The sequence below is a fragment of the Oryzias latipes genome, chromosome 10 (assembly GCF_002234675.1).
Source record: "Oryzias latipes chromosome 10, ASM223467v1".
Taxonomy (NCBI): domain Eukaryota; kingdom Metazoa; phylum Chordata; class Actinopteri; order Beloniformes; family Adrianichthyidae; genus Oryzias; species Oryzias latipes.
In genome coordinates, this window is record NC_019868.2 from 5,484,750 (window position 1) to 5,507,093 (window position 22,344).

Here is a 22,344-nt window from a genome sequence, read left to right on the forward strand (position 1 = left end):
TCTTTTGTTTGATTTACTGCATAAGGAAACAGCTGTGAATAATGCCAACGTGGTGCAGTGGAAGAGCGGTCAACCTCTAATAGGAATACTGCAGCTTTGGGAAGGGACCAAACCAGTGTCCTTGGACAAGACACTGATCTCCAGATTGCTCCTGGTGGTTGTAGGTTGGTGCCAGTGTTTGGCCACCGAGCCATCAACAGTGTGTGCATGTGAGTGTGCATGGGGGAATAGGACAGAGACTGTATTAAGCCTTCTAAAAAGGTAGTAAAATCTAAGAAAGTATAGGCTAGGGATGTAACAATTATTTGATTAATCAATTCAATTTTATTTGTATAGCCCAAATTCAACAACAGTCGTCTCAATGGGCTTCGTACTGGTAATTGTAAGGTAAACATACAATCATAAAGGATCATAAATGCATAGAATTCAATAGGATAATAGTAAAACTAAACAGACTAAACTAAACTGGACATCCCTGCCCTTCGGGGTAAGGAAACCTCCTAAAAAAACTGATTCCGGAAAAAACGAAGAAACCTCAGGGGTGTCCACATGAAGGAAGGATCCTCCCCCAGGACGGACAGGCAATGTACCAGAACTCATAGAGAAGAATTAACTTATCTAACCCTACAACTACATATTTAGAGTCCAGCGGACGAGCTTCATCCAGATGTAGCTGGGGGACGGCTGGGGGCGCGAGACGAGCCGAAGACCGGATTCACAGACAGAGGTAGGAGCAGTGGTATATACGAGCCAGAGACGAAGTACTCCATGGTGGGGAGTGGGAAAAGAGGGACAGCACCTGAATTGCACTGCATCAAACAGAGGGAACTAAATGATGAATAATGATCAAGAATAGAGAAGAGAAGGAGAGTAAAAGTAGATGAGAATAGAGGACAAACCCCAGTGCACCATAGTTACCCCAGCTTCAAACTTCTAGCAGCTACTAAAAACTAATTGTTATTGTTACGTTTAATTTAAACAAATTAACATTAAGTTAAATAATCTCTGAATAATAGCTAGTCTGACAATAAGCCTGTCCAAAGAGGAATGTTTTAAGTCTAACTTTGAATGTAGAAACTGAATCGGCCTCTCTTACATGAGCTGGGAGTTTATTCCATAAGACAGGGCCTTGGTGGCTAAACGCTCTACCTCCAACCGTACTTTTACTAATTCTAGGAACCACAAGCAGTCCTGCATTTTGGGAGCGAAGTGTTCTGTTTGGGTGGTAAGGGACTATGAAGTCTTTGATATAGGACGGGGCCATACCATGTTAGGCCTTATAGGTTAGCAGGAGGATTTTGAACTTGATTCTGGAATAAACTGGGAGCCAGTGAAGTGAAACTAACACAGGAGTGATGTGATCTCTTCTGCTAGTTCCTGCTAACAATCTAGCTGCTGCGTTCTGAACAAGCTGGAGACTTCTTAAGGAACTCTTAGGACACGCTAACAAAGAGTTACAGTAATCCAGCCTAGACGTTACAAATGCATGGATGAGTTTTTCAGCATCACTTTTGGAAAGTATATTTCTGATCTTAGCAATATTCCGCAGGAGAAAAAAGGCAGTTCTACACACCTGAGATATGTGAGCCTTAAATGATAATTCCTGGTCTATTACTGGGATCAAAACAGATTGATCTGTCTGAGGCAGAATCGAATTGACCAATACCATTAAAAATCATTTAAAAAGAAGATAAATTGATAATTGAATTGATATTGGAAAATACCATTTGGATTGAGACATGGTGGGTTTATTTTACTATAACGTAAAAACAACCAAGTAGATCACACAACACACACGTGATGTCAGCAGAAACTGATCAGTCCATCGTCACAGTCCAATGTGTGGAAACACTTTGAATTTAGCAAAGTCATGTGACCATCCAGTGTCTAGAATGTTCTAAGAATGTTCTTTTTGGATTCTTTGGGTGTGGGAAAACAACAGTGGACTGAACTTTAGGAAACTAAAATGTGAATGGATTTGACATTCATTCTAGTGTACTTGTTTGTTTGGACACATATTTAATTTATACTTGATGATCTGGAAGAAAATACAAGGAATCTGGAAAACTTCACTGTTCAGTAGCAGCTATTTCTCTCTGAGTCCCACTGGTTGAAGTTCTGGACAAAGATGTCCTGGATCCATTTTAGGTCAGTGAATTGGGCCGAATTCGATAGTTTAAAATGAACAAAAACCAAAAGCGAATCAAATTGGCAACCACAAATGTCGAATCAAATCAAATATATATTTTAGAATAACCGTTGCACCCCTAGTATACGCCAATTACCAACAATGAAGGAGTGTCAAACTGAAATCTGCTAAGAAAGAGCAATCCACTAGGTGGCAATAAAGACTGCCTCATTTTTCTTGCAGTCAGTTGATTGTGAAGTTATAACAAGATGATATCAAAAAGGTTTTCGAATCCACTGCAAACATAACAAATAACCTTAAACACACCGTAAAACAGCCTAAGTGGAAAGAAACCAAGAGAGAAACTTTAACAAAATTAAAAACAATACTTATTCAATGAGCCTAAGCAATGTCAAGTTGAAAATGACGTTTTTGAGTTTTTTAAGTGTGTTTGCACTATGAAGTTGAGTGAATGTGATGTAACTATGAACTCACAGTGTTATGCTTACTATAAACCACACCCCTTTACTATAAAAAAAGGTATTGTGAAAAAATCTATATATATTATTTATTATTTCTACAAATGCTGTCCTAATAGTTGTGTTGACAGTGCTATTAAGATGAAAATATGATTAATTTCTAAATTTCTTAGCAAAATTGTAGCTCATTTTGCACGTAGCATGTGCAAAGGCACCAGACATTAAAATGTGGACATTAGGGTGGTCCTTCCAGAGGGTTACATTTTTTCAAATTAATATTTTTTCAGCTCCAACCCCTGAAATTTGTTGGAATAGCTGAAAAAACTCTCCTTGTAATTTTTTTTTTCCAATTCCAACAACATCTACCCCTCCCTCAATGAGACTGGTATGGCGCCTCAGCAGAAGATTAAGGAGAACTAAGCTGGCTGCCAATAGATGGGCTTAGCAGTCTCAAAGTGAACACTAACAAATGTTTGCGACAGAGACTGTAGATTGGATATGGAATATGAATATCGCCTTTTTAAGAATTTTTTTTTCACATTTAGAACAAACAGGAATACAAACATACTCAGTTATATAATGGATGTTTTGAATGTTTACAATTTTTCATCATCATTGATATTTGTTCTTTTTCATACATGTAGAATTGTAGATTAAATTGTTTGAGATCAGTTCTGATGTTACAACTTTCATTGTAATTCTAATTTTAATTGTTATGTTGTTTTTATTCCTTCCTGAGGGAGGGGTAAATATTGTCAAATTGAGACAAAAAATTCACAAGGACAGTTTTCTCAGCTAATCCAACCAACTTCATGGGTTGGAGTTTAGAATTTCCAACTTCCACTTTTAAGGACCACCCTAGTGGACATGCTATGTAAGTAAAGTAGATCCATTATAAAACAGCCAGAGATTGTATGATTGCTTTAAAAGGGTGTAATACATGTGTGACAATTATACAATCAGGTCTAAGGGTAGCTTCAATGTGAAAAGAAATGTGTATTAAAAAATGAAAATAAAACAACTGACTTTAGAGCAAAAATAAAAGATCGTTTAGAAATCAGCTTCCAACACTACTGTCGTGTGAGAACGGGGCCTGGCAGCGAGGCGGGGTCCGTATTTGGCAGTGATCCCCCGCTGTCTTCACAGCCAGAGGGGCGGGGTCAGTGTTTGGCAGGTTCGTCCCCAGAGGCGGTGCGTGTGCGCGTGTGTGTGTTTCCTCGTAACGACAGCAGAACTGGCTCTGGAGTGTGGACCAGCTTCCAGATAAGAAAACGCGCTAAAGTAGATTTATATATATTTTTGCCCATTCTGCAATGTTCGCAACGCTCTCCATGCACCGTCTGCTGTGAATCCGTCAAAGTTTTGGTTTCCACCGACGTCGGCTCCAGAAACGAAAGCAGCTAATTGATGCGTCTCAGTCTGGCTGCGGCTTCCTGTTTGCTTTGACCCGGTAAGGCTCCCCGGAGCGGCTCACTTATTACCCCGCCGTGCTAACAACTCCTGCCCGGCTTCTTTCAGCATCTCAGAGGCTAGCCCATGCTAGCCTGCTTTGCTAGTTTTAGCTTTTAGCCATTATTGTCTATTTAACACTCATTTGTACATTCAGCGGTGATAATTCATCTGTGTCTCCACATTTGAACATCATAGGAGGGGTGGAAACGATTTTCACGGGCTTTTGGCTTCCTTCGTGTCCGCTGGAAGCGAGCGGCTAAAGGCTAGATGGCTAGGAGGAGCGGCGGCACTTCCATCCCATCCGCGGCTCTTCGCGCATCAAGCTAACCGGAAGGCACAAACCTAAAAATAATTTCCTGGCTGATTTAAATAGTTACATCATTTTAATCGCACTTGCAGACATTTTGAGCTCTAACAATGCCCATCTTTTAGTTTGTCGATTTAGCCTTTAACACAGACAGTAGGTGTTTAGTGTTTTGTGTAATAAAAGGATGAATTCAGTCCCAGTTCTGACTGACTGTCATCAGGGCCGCACAGAAAAACATGACTGAATTTCTGTTTTTGGGTGTTTGAAAGGATTTAAATGAAGGCGGTTGCTTTATTTTATTTTATTTTTTATTTTTTTTGACGGTCCGTTTCTGGAAGGCTTCTTCTTCATGCATCGTCAGGCTTCCATACGGGCTTCACTTAGTGACTGTGGAATGTTCTGGTGTTTTTGTGCCAAGTGTTTGACACCAGGGCGCTTTTTTACCTGTCCTCCTTTTTGTTGCTGTTTTGAGCTGCTGATCAAAATCGATTGTCTCAATTTCCCAAACGTTTGTGTCTGCTGTGCTGCTAATGAAGACAGACTAAAGTGTCTTTGTGGTCAACACTAAAGCTTTTAAGAACCGCAATGGAGGATTTTTGTGCAACAATGTTATTTTTCATAGATTGGCTCAAAAATCCTTTCCGGTTCAGTTCAATCACCTTTTTTTTATGTAAAGCTTGATATGGTTAGATTTACCAATCTAAAAATAGCTCCAAGCTACTTTTTTAAAATGCACATTATTATCATACACTAATAATATGTTCGACCTTTTGAAATGCACATCAAAGTTAGCAAAATATTTTACATTTTCTAGCATATTGATGCAGAATATGGTCAAATATTAACGTATATACTGCTAATAATTAGTCCCTGTAATAGTACACATCAAATAATATGAGGTGAGTGTGGCCATTAACCTTTATTCTTAGTGAATCTTGCTTTACGTGAAAGCTGTCACGTATTCACATACCAACTGTGTTTAAACTCTCCAGCCTCCTACAGTGTGAGATAAGGCCTGGATGTAACCTAGGACACGGTTTCAAATGCAAAGAAAATATGTGCTCGCATGCAGCAGGAGTTTCATAATGGCACAGCTGCCTGCAGCGTCCGACTTTTGTTGCCGGGTCACCGAGTTGTTGTTTTAGACCGGATGAGGGGGCCAAACTAAACCGAAAAGATGGAGCCAAAAGCGGTCGGTTTTCATCTGCTCCTGTTCATTCAACATCTTTTAAAATCATGTAGTATCTATAAAGTTTTTCAAAGACCCACTCTGATCCTCTTTTGATCTGTCGGCAAAGTGGTCCAAGTGGTCTTTTAATTATGATTATGTCGTTTTCTAGGACATAGTTTCTGCAGAGCAGCAGGAGCTCATTAGAAATTCACCTCTGAGTGGTGGGCTGGACGATTGGCATCCGTTTGTATGCTCTCCCGGTAGCTTACAGCGCCTCACACCCCCAAGCTAAAATTACCAGTGCAATAAAAATGGCGAGCAACATCAGAGCTATCCAGCCGTATGCGATCTTGTCGTGCACAAGTGCATGGGAATGGAGCAGAGCAGGGAGTTTGTGGCTCTTTATCAAACGGCGTTTTATACTTGGAAACTCAATTTTGAGCCTAATTGTCTTTGTATATGTCCTCCATCATGAGAAAAATGGCACACGAACATGTGAAAAACACCATTTTTATCGGGATGGGGCTTTGAAAACCTGATCATCAAGCTCCGGCTCATCATATCAAATGTTTTTAAGAGTCTGCAAAGTGGATTTCTGCATGTCATTGCTGTTTAAAAACACCAGTTGCTGCTGCTGCTGCTGCAAAAAAAAAAGCTTACTGAGCAGGGAAAACAAATCTACTGATCGCTCTGCTATTTACATTAGTTTTGCTGCTATATTAGTTTTATATTCTTTTTTAAAAGATATACCTCACTAGAGGGCAGATGGAGAAATCCTGACCCGCAGGAAGAAGTAATCTAGGGGTGAGAAAACATTCCCAGTAGGTTTAAGGTCAGTGCTTACCAGGTCGCTGTCTGCTAAATGTGTCGGGCCTCCAGAGAGATTGCACGGCAAGTAAAGTCACATGACTTGAAATGCAGCCTATAGTAATCCTTGCCACTAGTTCAGTCGGCTTTGTCTCACATTACAGACTACTCAATATACTCACAAATGTTTCTGTGTCTGTGTGAATATTGTAAATAGACAACTTCAAATGTTCATCTTTTATGTGGTTTTCTATGTTTTGGTAATCTATAAAAAGCTTTTTTTATAAACGTAGCTGTTTGGTGCAAGAGATTTTTTTCTCATCAGATGGGTAAAAGTTATTAATTTTAATCAATTGGATTTTCCAGCTGGTTCAGACTACAGGTGACTGACGGAAACCCCTCTTCTCATGGGGGCGTTTTTCAGAAGGAAAACAGAAAAAACTCCTTTGGGATTGAAAATCAAACATTTCATAGACGGTGTGAAAACGGTAAAAGCAGAGAGCAAAGATTGATTAGAAATCAAAACTGGAGTTCTATAGAAGAAAAAAACAGTTGTTGTTATCTGATGTTTTCATGATGTTGTGACTTCCTCGCTGTTTGCATTTAACGTAACATCATGTTTTAAAATAACACCTATGATATCGTTTTTCTTTGTAAAATAATGGAATCATTTGGTTTCTGGGGTTGTGACTTCAAACTTGGAGCATCAAACCACAAACAGCAAAATCCGTTTCAAGGCTGTTGCTACCAAAAATGCTCTGTCGAGTGCGTTCTAGTATTTCTCATTCTGAAAAGCTCAAGCTAGCGGTAGCTCCCAAAACATCTGCTGCATTGATCTGCAAACATTTTCACAGCTTGGATTTAGTTGAACTTTGTATTGGAGCCAATTTCCAAAAGGGCACCTTAGAATAAAATTAGTTTTTGATAAATTTACTCCATTACTTGTGTTCAAGAAAGTAAAAGCAGGAAGAAATAAATCGATTAAAATAAAAAATGGAACTTGGGCGAAAATATCTGAGATTTTATTTTTTTGCCACATCACCCAGCTCTACATGTAACTAGAAAAAAGAACAATTACTACATTCATTTTTATTCATTATCTTTCTTAAATGTATTATTTACAAACTTACATGTAACAAGGGACACAATCATAAGTGAGCTGGCAGGCGAATTCTTTGATAATGTGCCGTTTCCTGTTTTGTGTTGGATAATGCCCTTAGAACTGCAGTATTACCTCTATGCTTGGTCACTTATTGCATGTTCCTTGCTTGTTGTTATGCGGCTTCCTCTGACAGTCAGTGTTTTCATCTAACATTTACTCCCACTCAAAAAATAAATGGAAAGAAGAGACCGCATCTGGTAATGTTGAGATAGGTTTTGTCATTGCTACAATGACAGCAGACAGTACAGCAGACACACTAGAGAATTTCACCATCAGGTGAGTGCCGAGACCACCACCTGTTCTGTCTGCTGCTCTTCGATCTGAGGCCAGCTTGGCTTACCGCAATCCTGAACACCTCCTCCTGGAACAAATGCCAAATCAAAACCAGGTCACTTAAATTTAACGGGATTGGGGGAGATTAACTGCTGTCAAAACTTGAAAATGTAGCAAACTGAAATTTTCACCTTCAGACCCTGTTTAAGATCAATTTACAACAAAAGAGAGAGATATGTAACTCAGAAAGCACAAACAACACTACAGACTGTTTATCTCCTGCTGTGTAAATGTTGACATGCGTAAAATTGTAAAGCTTTTAAATAATAATTATTTTTTTAAGTGTTGGTCTTATTTTTGCATGATCAAAAGCTTTATTTTTAACAGGAAGAAGAATGTTAGATGGCTTATTTTCAGCGAATCAAACTTCTGGGAATAGAAAAGAGAACTTGAATGACTTTTCAATTGTTTGGCAAATGACCAAACTCTATGCAAATGTGTCAAATGAATTGATGCCTTTCTTCCAGTCCCACAGATGCCAACACAGTACAGTGCTGCATTTTGGTTTCCACTGTAGGAATTTAAAGCCTTTTTTGTGTTCCTGCCTCTTAAGGAAACATCACACTGATTTGCTTTTTTTCCCCAAAACTTTACAGAAGAAAAAAACTACATTAACACGACAATGCTGGGCTTTAGTTGAAAAATCAAGCAGTTCATTAAATTTCACAAGTTAAAATTTAAACTGAAAGTGCATCATGGATTAAGTTATTGTACACGTTTAGAATGGAATAAAACAAACATTTCTTGAGTTATGACATTTTTTTTAGCAAATGTTAACCAACGTGGCAGCTTGTTTTTTTGTGCCAGTGGAATTTTTGGTTAAATCTGTGCTGGCTGGGCTCGTCTCAGTGCCTGGAAGAGGTGGCTCTATTCACGCATCCATCTCCATTGTATCCCCAGGCTTTAAACTACATTGACTTAATTTATTCCAAAATGTCAAGAGTTTAGCTGCAATCTTCTCCCCTTTTCCTTTTTAGTTAAACTATTGAAAATAGCTGAGTAAAAAGAGGAAAGTTGGACTTTTTCATTATCGAAAAGTAAAAGTTGATGCAAGTGTGATTGAAGCCTGTGAACTAAATTGAAGGGCAGATTTCATTCAGGTATTATTTGTCAGGAACAGCGAGTTATTAATTAATCAGTGCAAAGGCCAGCCAAGTTACTGAATTATGAAATAACAGGGTTAGTTACCATTTTGCTCTTCTTTGTTTTTCCCTGATTGCCCGTTTGACTGGCTCCTTATTTGTCACTTATTTAGTAGTGTTCTAGTCATGTTTCTTGTACATATTTGGTAACATTTTCTAAATTACATCAGGGTAAGAAATACCACCCAGACTAATACTACAATGAAAACTACAAAGATATATTTCATGCTAGGAATATTTAATGGAAAACAGTAATGTTTACATTTTTAAAATCCTTTTGTGTGGAGAGAACCAATATAAGACATTTTAATCCACCAGTTTACAATGACGCGTTCTAATGACCACCCAGCTTTATTTATTCGTGATTTGAGCAGTACAGGGGATACACGTCTATGTCAATGGCAGGCAGTAAACGGTGCTGAAAAACTGGTATTAGAGGTTTTTTTTTCTTCCTTTTGCATTGATGTGCAGTAGACTGTCATTTGCCAAACTTTTTAGGCTTTGAATTCTCATGTATGTGTGTAAATAGTAGACTGATGCAGCTGCAAATCGTGGAGTTTGGAGCCACTGAGATCCTCGTGAAACTGCAATCTAGTATAAACAGATTAATAATAAACATCCTGCTGTACAGCTTCCTGTGAAACTATTTATAGGAACCTTAATGGCTAACTGTGATGTTGGCAGGCTTATTGTGAGCACTCATCAAATTCACCTGGCATTAGGGCAGAAAATCAGTCATATGCCAGTTTTTTATGTGATCTCAACATTTTTATTCCTTTATTAGTTGTTTTTAACGTTAGCTGCAATGCACTCTTTAAAAAGACGTTGTAAAATGTTGTTTTTTTTCTGTCTTTGACAGCACAGATGAGGATCTTGGTCACATGGTCAGTGCCTGATAGATGAGATCTGAATCGCGCCTGTCACAAGTGTTGTTTGGGTGTGGGCTTTTATAGATGGCAAATGTGAAACTGACACTGAAGAGAGTACAAGGAAGTTATGTTGTACAAAGGTCACAACACATAGCAGAAGTACCAGACATTGTTTTCAATCCTAATGTTTTCTGGAGTTTAAAGTCACTAAACGGTAAGGCATCTCGGAGTCAAAACTGTGTGTTTTCATCTTGATAGACCTTTAGTTTTTACCATGTTTATTCATTGAAGACATCTAATGTTTTGTTATTCGAACCACCTTTATGAGATTTAGCTGAGAAATCTACATTCTATAAATTAGGGATGCATTAACATGAAAAATTGTGGCCGAAGCCAAATAAGTATTAAAATGGTTGGCCAAATACTGTAGTTACCGAAGGTCAAATGTGGATGTTGACTTTTATTATAACTTTTTTAATGTTCTACAACCTACAATAAATTTTAGACATGTTTTTCAAAGTAAATGTTTACTTCCCAGGTAAGCACATGAGGAATACCACCCCTTCTGTATCGTGTAACAGGGTACAGTCCATGTACTCCACAATCCTTGGAAAGCTAATGGCTTCCAAAACACTATACGGTTGGTCATCTAAAGCTCTGTACTCCTATTTTTGATTCTGTTTGCTTTGACATTACCCTTTGAAAACGTTTTCGTCTTTCCAAATACGTCAGCCATGGACGGAGTGCTGGCTGCTAGCTTTCCTTTTAGCTGCTGTAGCAGTCTCTGTCTCTCGAATCCGTCATCCTGTTCCAGGTGTCACCTTTTAAATGGTTTATTGAGAAAGCGGTTTTAAAAGGTTTAAGCCCCTTATAATTTGGTTCCACATTCATTGCATTTTTAGTTTTTTTTGTTGCTCTTAAGTTGCAAGATCATCCATGCACGTTGATGAACCAAACGTTGATCACATGCCAGTATTTGGCTGTACTTTAAATCACTCCCACCGAAGGCCAAATTTGGCTTTTTTACAATACGATCAGTTGCAGAATATCTGGTGCATCCCTACTTTAAATGTTTGCAATCTATTCCTGTCAGTTTGTCACATGATATCTTTGTGATTGTAATTGTTTTGCAACTGATGATAAACAGTGTAAAGATAAACATCTTAAGAAATGTTACCGTGATGCAAGTTGAAGAAAATTCCTGAGTATTTCAATAACTTAAAGTAATTGTTTTACTGTTCGTTGTTTACTATCTTCTAGAGAAACTGAAGCTCTTAACAAGACTTCTGTCTACTTTTTTTTAGAATGGAACACCAAAGTCGCTTTCATAATTAACACATTCTTCACTGTCTTAATTAAATGAATATTTTGTGGTTATTGTCAGGTGCCTTTATTTGGTAAAAGCTGCCAGCCCTGCAGTGGCTTGTTCTTGCATGGCTTGAGAATGTTGACAGGTTGACCTTCATTCTGATCAGTTCACTGCAACCACCTCTAATCAAGAGGTTTATTAAATGTTTGTGCAAGTTGAAATGGGAGTTAAAGGTTTTCCTTACACTTCTACTGTTCAATGTAATGTTTGATTGTTAGGAAGTAAAAGCCTAAGTGGTGGTATAATGGCACCTCGATGTGCTGTAGCACGTTTAGCAACACAGCGGGAGGCAAGCTTCTGCGTGACTATATGTAGAGGAGGAGGATAGACCTGCAGAAACCTCCCTGAGCTTTGCTCCGGTTTGGTTTGGCAGTAATACGTCTGACAGGTTTACTAGAAAAAGTATTTGGAGATAGGAAACTGGCGTGTATTTTCTAGTCTCTTCTAGTAATTGTGAGTTCAAATCAAATATAGTCTTAGTCCAGCTTTAGAAACTCTTAAAGTAAAGGTTTTTAGTTATTCCAGCTTTTCTTTTTCTCCTTAAATACTGATGTTGGGTTTTGCAGCTTTACCAGCAATGAATCAAAGGGAAAAAAAGGTTAATAATATTACATTTTTCAGTCATTATACACTTTGCATAAATTAAGCATTACTTTAAGCCTTTTTATAGTTTTTCTGAGTCACAATGAATCGTTTAGAACACATTGTACAAATCTAAACCCATTTTAGGTACATGTTTAAGGCTTTTCTGCCTCTGCTGAGCCTAAACCAAGCTTCCACAAAAAAACCTGTGCTGTTGAAAATATCAGAGCTTTGTAGATGCACTGTTGCACTGTTCATACTCTTAAAATATGATCAGTTAAAAAAAAAACTATTTTCTGTTTGTTAACTTTACAATGTGATCAAATACTAAAAGCATCAAACAAGGGAAAGACAATGGCCTTTTTAAAATATTACAAAAAGTTACTTTGAACTACTTTAAGTCGTTTTTAGGAATATTAGTTTTACTGGTGTACTTTTTAATCATACTTTTACGTGCATGTCTAGGTTTAGTATAGGTACAGATTTTCAGTACTTTTTCCATTGATGTTCAGATTAAATCTGTAATTCCCTGTGAAAGCAATTCAGGGTTCAGGAGATGGATGAAGAAACAGATGGAAATGAAGAATTATGTAACTAATAAAATGAAGAAAAACAAAGACACTGTTCTACTCTACTTTAAAGTTGCAGGTCCTTCACCACATTGTATTAGTGAGGTATTGCAACGTCTAGTTCTTCTTATGTTTCTTCTACCATCATCATTTTTTGAGTTTTGTTATCCAATTTATATCTTTATGCTCTGTTAGGAACATGTGGTCAGTCATTTCATGCCTCCTGGTAGCAAGACCATCCTATTTTGTGTTTTCATTCTTGTTTGTCTTGGAGCAGAAGTCCTGGTGTGAACCCCCTTTTGCTTTAGCTCCTTTCTCAGATGCATCCTGCTAATTGACACTTAAGTCACATCTTTGTGGTCCTTGTCTCTTTTTCTGGCTGCAAAACATTAGCCTTTGCTGTATTTGGAGTTCAGGTTCAGGTAAAAAAAACACACACTAGCTTTTAGATTAAGTATGTCGTGTCATTTAAAGCTTCTTGTAGCATAGCCGTTAATTTTAGGCACTGAAGTCCAGTAGCAAAACACTGTTGAGCTTAGATCCAAAAAATCTGTTCCTACAAATCTACCTTCTTCATGCTCCATAGCATTAAAAAGATGCATGAATACAATGAACGGTCATGACAATTCTCTGACTTCCACAAACCCTTTCTATGTAAGTCAGCTTTTCCTTCACACTCTACTTCTCTTTGATGCTTTCTGCAGTTAGATCATCAGTGTTTCTGAACCTGGACTGCCATTCTTTCTATTACTGCATCTGGTCACTTAGCTCTATCATTAATAATGATAAAGTAAAATAAAGATAAAAATACATAATAAAACATCAAGAAATATTGCATTCATGTGTCTCCTTAACTTAATTTTTTTGTCAGTTGACAAAAACATTATGCAGTGCACTGTTACAGTCTTCTTTAAAGACAGACATGGGAATATAAAGTTCTCCTAATTGTATGACGGCGTTCGTATCTATGGGTCTAAAAAGGCCTTTGAGTCAGTTACCTCCAGATGCAGGTTCTGTGCTATTTAATCCGTTAGCTGGTAAAAGTCATTGTGATTACACAAACTTCAACAATTTATTGTTGTACAAAGTAGTTTAGTTTGCTGAGAACAAAATACTTCAGTCTTGGTTTGTGTTTGTAATGCCTCTGACCCGGTTCTAGGATTTCAGCTGGAACACTGCTTTGCCTTTTAAAAAGGCTTACATTCTAGGAGTGCCAGGTTACCTAGCTTTACAAGGAAAAGAGGCTCAATTTGAACTAAAAGCTTTGGAAAAAAAAAAAAGTCCTTTAGTCAAACTATAATAGGATTGACATTTGAAAGAAAGTCTGAAAGCAGAAGTCAGATTTTTCAATCTCCAAATAGTTTCTGAAGTAAAATCGTCTTTTTTTAAGTTTGTGGCTTTTCTCACCATTCTCTTTGTATCTCATCCATCATACACAGCTTCATACCATGGTATCAGATCATTTTTTTCCTTTACGTTGTGCCTCAAACTAATATAAAATAAAAACTCTGCTTCATCTGCTACATAACACTGGGATATATGATCAAGATGCATTCTAATTTTGGAGCTTTGGGTACTGCAGGGCGGAGCTACTCTCATTTGGTGATTTTTGTTCCTGGTCCTCTTGAGGTGGAAAAGCTGCCATCTTAAATAGGTCAGATGGGAAAGCATGCAGCTGAAGATGAATGCACTCAAGACATGTTAAAGGAAAAAGATCACAGACCAAAAATAATTCACTTGTGCTGTTCATAGAGTCCCTTTTATCATTAGTTATGAAGTTTATTTTTTTGAGACCGCTTTTTCTTGGAAAAAGTTTAAGTTTTACCATTCATTTATTTCCCAAACCCACCAATCCCAGTTACTTTTGGGTGAAGGTTCAGTACATCTTGGATGGAGCTCCAGTCCTTCACAGGACCACACACTCACATTCACACCTCGGGACAAATTTAAGTCACTAATTAACCTATGAAGCATATTTTTGGACGGGGAAAAACCTACACAAGCACAAGGAGGATATGCAAACTACAATAAGCAAAAACCTAGGCAGGATTTGAACCAGGACCTTTTTGTTGTAAGGCAATAGTCCTAACCACATACCACCATGCTGTCCCAAGATTTACCAACTGGCTATAAATAAATGTTCTTGGTCACAAAAATCCAAGTGAGCGTTGCTTAAGAGCAGCAGTTTAACTTTAGTTCAGGTTTGGATGTTGTGGCGTTCAAAGGAGTATAAGACTCACTAGCTGGGTGATTGGCTGCAGTATATTAGGAAGTATTTCTGGCACATTCTGATGGTGGGTTTTCTGTTTTTTCACCTAATTAATATTTTCAACACTCTAAAATGTAGAACTGTTGAATGTTTTTATGTTTGTCTTTTCGCTCTGCTTTTATTGCTTATTGTGTTTACAGATGAACAAAGAATTATCTTTAAGTGCGAAAGAATTCTATTACCTTTATCTACCCTTCTTGTTTTTTGTTTGAACAGTCATTTTATTCAGATATGGACCATGCTTTGTTTGCTTTACCTGTTCACACACTAACATCAAAGGTGGAGTTGAGGTTGTGTTTTTGTACACAAGTAGGTGTGACCAAGATATGACCAGATTTTTGAAATTTTAGAAAGTTTTAACAACGTTATTTTAATCCTGATGACATTTCTCGTTTTCTTGACCAATAAAAGCACATTTATGTGAACTTTATTAGCGTTATACTTTCTTTGAAAACACACAGATCTACTCGAGAGGATGTTAGTTGTCAACAAGCAACTATGGCTTTAAGTTGAAGTTCATTAAATTAGGAAACCTTTTTATTTTTACTGTCTGGATTTTGGCCTGCTTCATTATTTCCTCCTTTCTTTCATATTTTGAATGTTTTTCTTTTCTCTGCCACCTTTGTCGCTCCTTAGAGTAGCTAAAAGGGGATCCTGCTCGAGGATTAGCGGTCTGTCAATGAGGAACTACCGGCTCATCTTCTGCCACAACCTGAAGCAGCCATAGATGGTTCAGTGATTCACTGGCCAGGGGAGAAGAGGAAAGGACGCACTTTCACTGCTACACGGTGAGGAAACCACACACCGGCACACAGACAAGCACACACATACACACACAGTCAGGTATTTATTTGCACTTCAGGCTCTATCCTGTTCATCTCAAAACTGAAAGCACTAAAGCAAAAATATGTATGAGGTTCTTTGTTATATACCTAATTTTTCTCATTCAATCTAATATATTGTTTGCTTTACAAACCTATTGTCTTTTCTAGAACAGACTAACAGGATCTCAGTAGACCTTTTCATTGTCATCGATTAATGTTTTATTCCTCGTCATCACTAAGATGTTAACCATTACAATCATGGACAACGGCTCTCACTCACTGTAGTCGACTGAAGGGACTGAGAAGTAGATTCTTTGACAGACGAAAGCTACCACAAGTCTGTCATTCCCACTGCCATCTGCAAAGCTCATCTGTATGACCAGGTCACCCAAATTTGCACAATTGTGTATCTTTCGCTACAGCAAATCTGTTTCTGTAGACCCAGACTTGGGCCCCCTTGTGGCTACATAGTTGGGCAGTAGCATGAAGGGGCAGTAGCTCATTGCACCGCCTGGGAATCGAACCCTGATTTCCTATGTCCTCGTCCTGCGCTTAACCAACTGAGATATCCAGCAGCACCTTATTTATGTATCTGTATTCTATATATTATCTGTATCTTTTTACTTTGATGGATCCGATATCACGTGATGAGTTTCTCCCTGTAAGGCAAAAAAACTTCAATTCAATTCTATTCAATTAAAAAATACAGCTAACAAGAAGATTACATTCCACTATTTTCCACACTCCAACCAAATGTCTGCATTTAACCTGAGGGAGTGAAGAGCAGCAGTAACAGCTGTGTTTGACCCCTCCTGTCCAAGTCTTGATGCTCAGGTGCCAAGCAGTGATGTATTTTTTAGAGCATATGGTTTGACCGTACCATAGAACGGACCATATGATTACCCAGTGTTGGGGGCAGATACTCCTCCACCTAGCCACTCTGATGGTGTGGAGTAAGACCAGAAATGCCTCCTGAACTAAGAGTTACACTACGTAGGGAACCTGTTCAAAGGTGGGCCCTACCAAAAGTTTATTCCTACATTGGTTTAAGCATCATTTAAGCATCATCCTCATATTCTGTTATTCTTTCTCTTTTCTTGCTTCTAAAGTGAGTTAATGAGATGAGGACATTCTTATCTAAACTTTTACGATAATATTAAGTCCAGACATAATTGCGACCTTTCGGTTTTGTGGTTTTTCTTTCTCCTCCCAACGTTCTTTGAATCTCAATGCAAACATCATAAACTGCGATGCTTCACGTGAAGTTCCCTCCGTCAGCAGAGCTGCCAGTCTTACACTTCTCTATGTGTTGCTCCCTCTTTTGAAAGACGTGAGGTCTTGCCAGGGTTGTGGTGAGGAGGAGGAGGAGGCCGAGTAGGAGGCCATGAGGAAGAGCGTGTCTTTGTTGCCAGGCAACGAGGGCGAGGGCTCAGCCAGCACCGCGCGTGTTTTTGGCGTTCCTTTGGAGGAAGTGACTCGAATGCACACAGTCAGCGGCCATGAGGTTCCTGCTCTGGTGAAACATATTGTGGACTACATCGTGGAGCACGGTGAGTGATGGACACTAAAGCACGGGTTTCTGCTATAGTTTGATCCTGTTTAAACATTTGGTCAAAGGTACGACGAAATAATCTTCGTGAAATCATAAGTAAGAACCACAGATGTTTACGTACTGTACCTCAATGTAGCATCACTCTCGAGAAGGACCTGGCTGCAGACAAGATGGTAACTGACATTATTGTCCAGAAACAGAAATTACAGCTTAATTTAAGCCAAACCCTATCCCAAAAGTGTTCAGAATTGTAGAAAAACCGTTTATCAAAGCTTATAACTGAAAAAACGACAACAAAAAAACGTAACTGTTAGGGATGGCAGATCAAAGAGTGAAATGGAGGGACTACAGGTTCCGATCAAGGACTTCCAGTTCTGGCTGTTGATGTCTGCAGCCAGGTCCCCTTGTAACCGTCTCAAAAATGCTGAACCACAGCGACCAGCAGGAGGCTCCGTCTTCAGGTCTCTGGGGTCAGACGGGTAAATATCAGATCAGTACTCTCCTGCATCATGTTGGACCAAAATGTTTGTTAGGGAAAGCCAGTTTGTAAGATGAACTCTGACACCGGTGATGCGCTCCATGGCTGACTGCCTTCATCATTGCATAACCAGTCTGTTAGCTCCAAATCATCTGAGAAAGGCAAGGAGCTGACCTTCCCATGACCTCCACATAATCTTTTTTCCTCAACCTTTTCTGAGGCTCCTGTCAGCAGTTGAAGGTAAAATCCTCAACAAACTGAAGATAATATTTATCTTTAAACGGTGCTTTAATGGATAAAATAAAATGTGTGTTCAGGACCTTTTGCTACATTATAAAGCAATCCATTAATTAAACCCTTAATGCTGAACGGTATGCTGGTTGTGCAAACACAGATCATGTACATTTAATGCATAAGATTTAATGAATGTATACCTGCTACTAAATGAAAATAAGCATTGATTTACTGCTGTGAAACTTGTTAAAAAACCAAAACAGAGAGAAGAAATACAAAATGAAGCTATTAGAAGATGCAACAGATCTTCACTAGTTTCAAAGTTGACATTAATAGTATGATACTTAAAAAACCTAAATATTAATTTGTCTGCTTTGTGACTTTAAAAGCAGGACTATAGAAACGGTCTGTGTTGAAAACTTTCCTCTTCCAGCCTTTGTTGTCGTGCCAAAAGTGGTAAGATTAAACACAAAGCCAATGTGTTTTTAAATTCTCTCTATTGAGAAGTAAAGCAGGGTGGGGTTTGTCTCACAGAGTTATGCCGTACTAACATTTCAGATGTATTTAAATCAGCAATAGCTGTTCATTTTAACCATTTTATCACAGAATGCCCGAAAACTATCAGATTATTCTGAAAGACTTTGAATGCCAGCGTATTGTTGTACGAGATGACTGGATAGTAACTTATGTAAGAAAGAGAAGACTCGTGAATGTGGGCTAACTGGCCACATTCACGCTGGTGTCAGTCATTTCATCGCTCTGTGATTTTGTCCTGCATTACACTGATAACCGTCTGTGTGGTTTGCATGGACTTTGCACAGATAAGTGAGAAGATTGCACTCAGAAGGTCATTTCTATTCACAAAAAGGCAGATTATCTTCTGGTGGACTTGCATAAGAGCTGCATCAATGTGAAATCGAGATTGTTTGTGCAGAAGCTATGAAGATAAGGGCAGATAATTCAGCTCCAACTACCTATAAGGGTTTGGCCTTAATTTAGAAAAATCCCACAGCCAGTGTTTTTATGTGACGTTACTCAAATTGCTGCTTATATTCACTCTTTTATTGGAATTTTTGAGAGCCAAAAATTGAAATTTCCATCATATCTCAGTAAATATTTTTTCTATGTTTTCTTGAAACATTTCACAGTTTCTTAGCACAAACAAAACGGTGATGACTATAAAAAAGCTAACTTAAATAAGAGTTGCTCATCTTCATTTCCGGACATCTTTGTCCATAAAGCAATTTACAAACTGGACACTAATATGCTCAAAACAAAAAAGGAAATTATTAGATAATTACTAGAGCCAGAACTATCCAGAAACCCTGATTCATTTGGACTTAATCAAAAACTGTGAGAAAATGGAAGACATAATATATGTGATAATAATTCTGAATACAGACTGAGAAGATGAGGGTTAGTCATTCAGGTGGTTTGGTCAGCAGCTGACATGTTAATAGCTTGAGCCGCTTGTGTGTCATCAGGGCATCTGGACTTACAAGGGCTCTTCCTGGTTAATGGCAATGCAGAGCGAGTGGACTGGCTGCGTCGGCGCTATGACAGCGGAGAGGAGGTGGAGCTGGAGAAGGAAGCTGATCTGGCGTCAGCGGTCAGCTTGCTGAGACTCTTTCTGCAGGAGCTCCCCGAGCCGGTCATCCCCACGGCCCTACAAGGACACATCCTCCAGCTGCACCAAGGTGTGTCTGCATGGAAACTTTCCCTTCTCCTCGCCTTTTTATTTCTGTCTCTGATGAGATTTTCTTGCTGTGGTGTTTTGTGAAAACTCTGAGCTCAAATCAAACTTTTGTTTGCTTTAGATCTCAATGTGGACCCTTTTAATTTTTTTTTATATATACGCACATGATATTTATAAAGCAGCCAAATTATATTTATATGTATGCCTATGTAGGGCATATATTTTATATATGCAGATGCATTCGGTTTTTATTTTTAACATTCATTGTCATGTTGATAATGTTCAAGTTGTCATCATGTTTCAGCATTTATAAAACTTTTTTCACAAACAAAATCCTTTGAATTTCTGTGAAACTGAAATATATCTTTATTAGTAGCTCAAGATTGCGAAGCACAAGCTCAGTTTTCTTTCTTTTTTCAGCTCAGACAGTGAATCATAGATGCTTTTAGGGACATTAATGTCATTAGCCTCTAGTTCCCACATTTGTTCTGTTTTGTCCTCCATTTTTCCATCGCTGTCATGTCTAATCTCCTCTAATCCTTTGGTTAACAGAATGTTTTATCTATTGCAGTCATGCCTGTCACTGCAGAGCTGTAGTGTCTAGACACGCTCTTGTTTCTGTTTGTTTTTGTTTTATGCTGTGATGGAACAATGATACGAGATGTAGGATTCACTTTTTTCTGTTTACGTTCTTCATAGCCATCTTTCTTTGTCTCATTTCTTTTTCTCATCCGTAGAAATTTATTTTAAAAGACACATCATCAGGTATTTTGTTGTGTCCACTCTTCTTTAGAAAAATAACATTTGCTCTGCAGCAGAACTATGTATGGCAACAGGTGCTTGTAGTAATTGAAATGTATGTAGGACAAATGCCACTTTCTTTCTTGATAGATTTCATCCTAACAATCTCCTGCTTTTTTCCACTAAACACAGATTATAGAAGCAAAGAAGAGCTGTTCAGCAACCTGAAGAACCTGCTGCAGCAGCTTCCCCAGTTGAACTACTGTCTGCTGCGCTTCCTCTGCCGCTTCCTGAGCAGTGTGGCGTCATTGCAGCAGGAGAGCTGGAACATCGGGGCATTAGCTGCTGTCTTCGGACCTGACATCTTCCAGTAAGACGCACAAAATGACTGCAGATGTTTTGATTATGTCATAGGAAAGCCTCCTGTTCTGATGGGAGCTGGTGTTTTTGTCGCTGCAGTAAATGGTTTCTTTTGTTTTCACCTACAGTCTGTCAACTGAAGGAGATGATCTTCGGGATCAGGAGTCTGTCAGCAGAGTGTTGGCCGAGCTGTTGGACAATCAGGAGGGTCTGTTTGACTCTGATGATGAGGACATCTCCTCCACCAATGACTACAGCTCCCTCAATGAACCGGTGAGAGCTGTGTACTTCCACATGTTGCCATTGTAGCTTTGAATCTGGAAACGAAATGTCAGACATAAAGAGACCCCTTGCTGGATTTTGAATGACGAATAATAGAGAGTTTGTCAGGTTTAGCATCACAGATGTGTATTCGTGTTTGCAGTTTCTGGTCTGCTCAGCACACAAACATCTCATTTCAAGCTTCAATGCTTTCTACAGAGAAACCAGTGGATTGCTTTTTTCAATTATTATACGTATATAGATGTTTTTTACAGTACTTTTGAGCTCTTGTTGTTTTTTTTTATGAGAAACCTTTCTCCACCCTTTGTCCTGTTTGGGTTTGTCAACCCCTCCCCTAAATGACGAGGCCATGACTTTCTTCTTAAATCTTAAATATACTGGTACACGGCAATGCTTTACACTTGTATAGTATTTCTCTCCCCACTGATACTCAATATATAGATGATTGAACTGGAGGTCTCCTTTGATCTAGTTAGTGTTTTCAAAAGTGGCTCTTGGAGATGATCTCAGTAATTACATGGAACAGATCCAGAGCTCAGGATAACATGTCACACGTCTCAGATTGATACTTTTCTTCCACATCCATTACTTTTTTTGTTACTTCATGGTGTTTGGTCAGTTGATGTGTACAGTGGTCTCTCGTTTATTGAGGAGGATACGTTCTAAAAATAACCCGCGATTGGTGAAATTTGCGAAGTAGAATTATAGATTCTTCACTATAGAGACATAAACATTTTCTTTATTCTCTCTTTTGTTTAAACGTTTGAAGTTCAAACCTTTTGTAGACAAAAGGGCCTGTATTATAAAATAAAAACAAAGACCAACTCAAAGATTTTTCCAAATGTGGCAAACTAAAGGCATTCGGTACAGGAGACACAACACAGAGGGGACTGATTGACACAGTCAACAGCCAATCAAAACGCAGAACACAATGCACTAGGAAAACAACATACAAGACTGCACACACAAAAATCAGCGAGAGGTGAACAGCGATATAGCTAGGAACCCCCATATAGCAGATTTAGATTAATCTACAATGTGTGTTGGTTGCAAATTTATAAGGGCAAAATCAACAGTGAAGATGAGCAGTGAAGCAGATAAGAAAGAAAACAGGTTTCAGTGAAATCCTGCAAGTTAATTAAGTTGTGTCAATAGAGCTCTAGCACAGACGTCATCTTTCACATGCACTTGCTTCAACATGGGAGACACCCACAGGATCCAAGCTGAAGAGGACATGGAAGTTTTAGAATGTAAAAGCTGCTGATACAAGCAATGCTGGGTTAAAGGTTTTAGAAGAATTTGTTGTAGAGACTGTAGAAAGGACTAAATTCCCCTCTTTCGGAACATACCAAATCACAACATTTCTTTATATGTGTTCTTTTTGTGCATGTATGTGTGAGAGAGTGTGATTCAGTTTTCCTTACCGATCAACTCCTTCCTCCTCCATCATATGTGTACATGTGTAGCTGTTGACGTTACCAAAACAAAAAGTATACCAAAAACCCATGGTGCAATCCAGCATCATAATTTTTTATTAG

At 38.5% G+C, this 22,344-nt stretch overlaps 1 protein-coding gene across 6 annotated transcripts in view; it reads left to right on the forward strand.

The window, feature by feature from the left end:
• The first annotated feature begins 3,788 nt into the window (after positions 1–3,788).
• fam13b (family with sequence similarity 13 member B) overlaps positions 3,789–22,344 on the forward strand; it is a 57,827-nt gene continuing 39,271 nt past the window's right edge. For 4 of the 6 annotated variants that reach the window (XM_020706382.2, XM_011479846.3, XM_011479849.3 and 1 more), the window contains exons 1-6: positions 3,789–4,057; positions 15,276–15,427; positions 16,792–17,013; positions 19,212–19,424; positions 20,357–20,534; positions 20,653–20,797. In XM_020706382.2, coding sequence (XP_020562041.1) covers positions 16,848–17,013; positions 19,212–19,424; positions 20,357–20,534; positions 20,653–20,797 — 702 coding nt within the window. In that variant the 5' untranslated portion in view covers positions 3,789–4,057; positions 15,276–15,427; positions 16,792–16,847. The remainder of the gene's footprint in view (positions 4,058–15,275; positions 15,428–16,791; positions 17,014–19,211; positions 19,425–20,356; positions 20,535–20,652; positions 20,798–22,344) is intronic. The other 2 variants (XM_020706384.2, XM_020706385.2) reach the window with 2 other exon arrangements.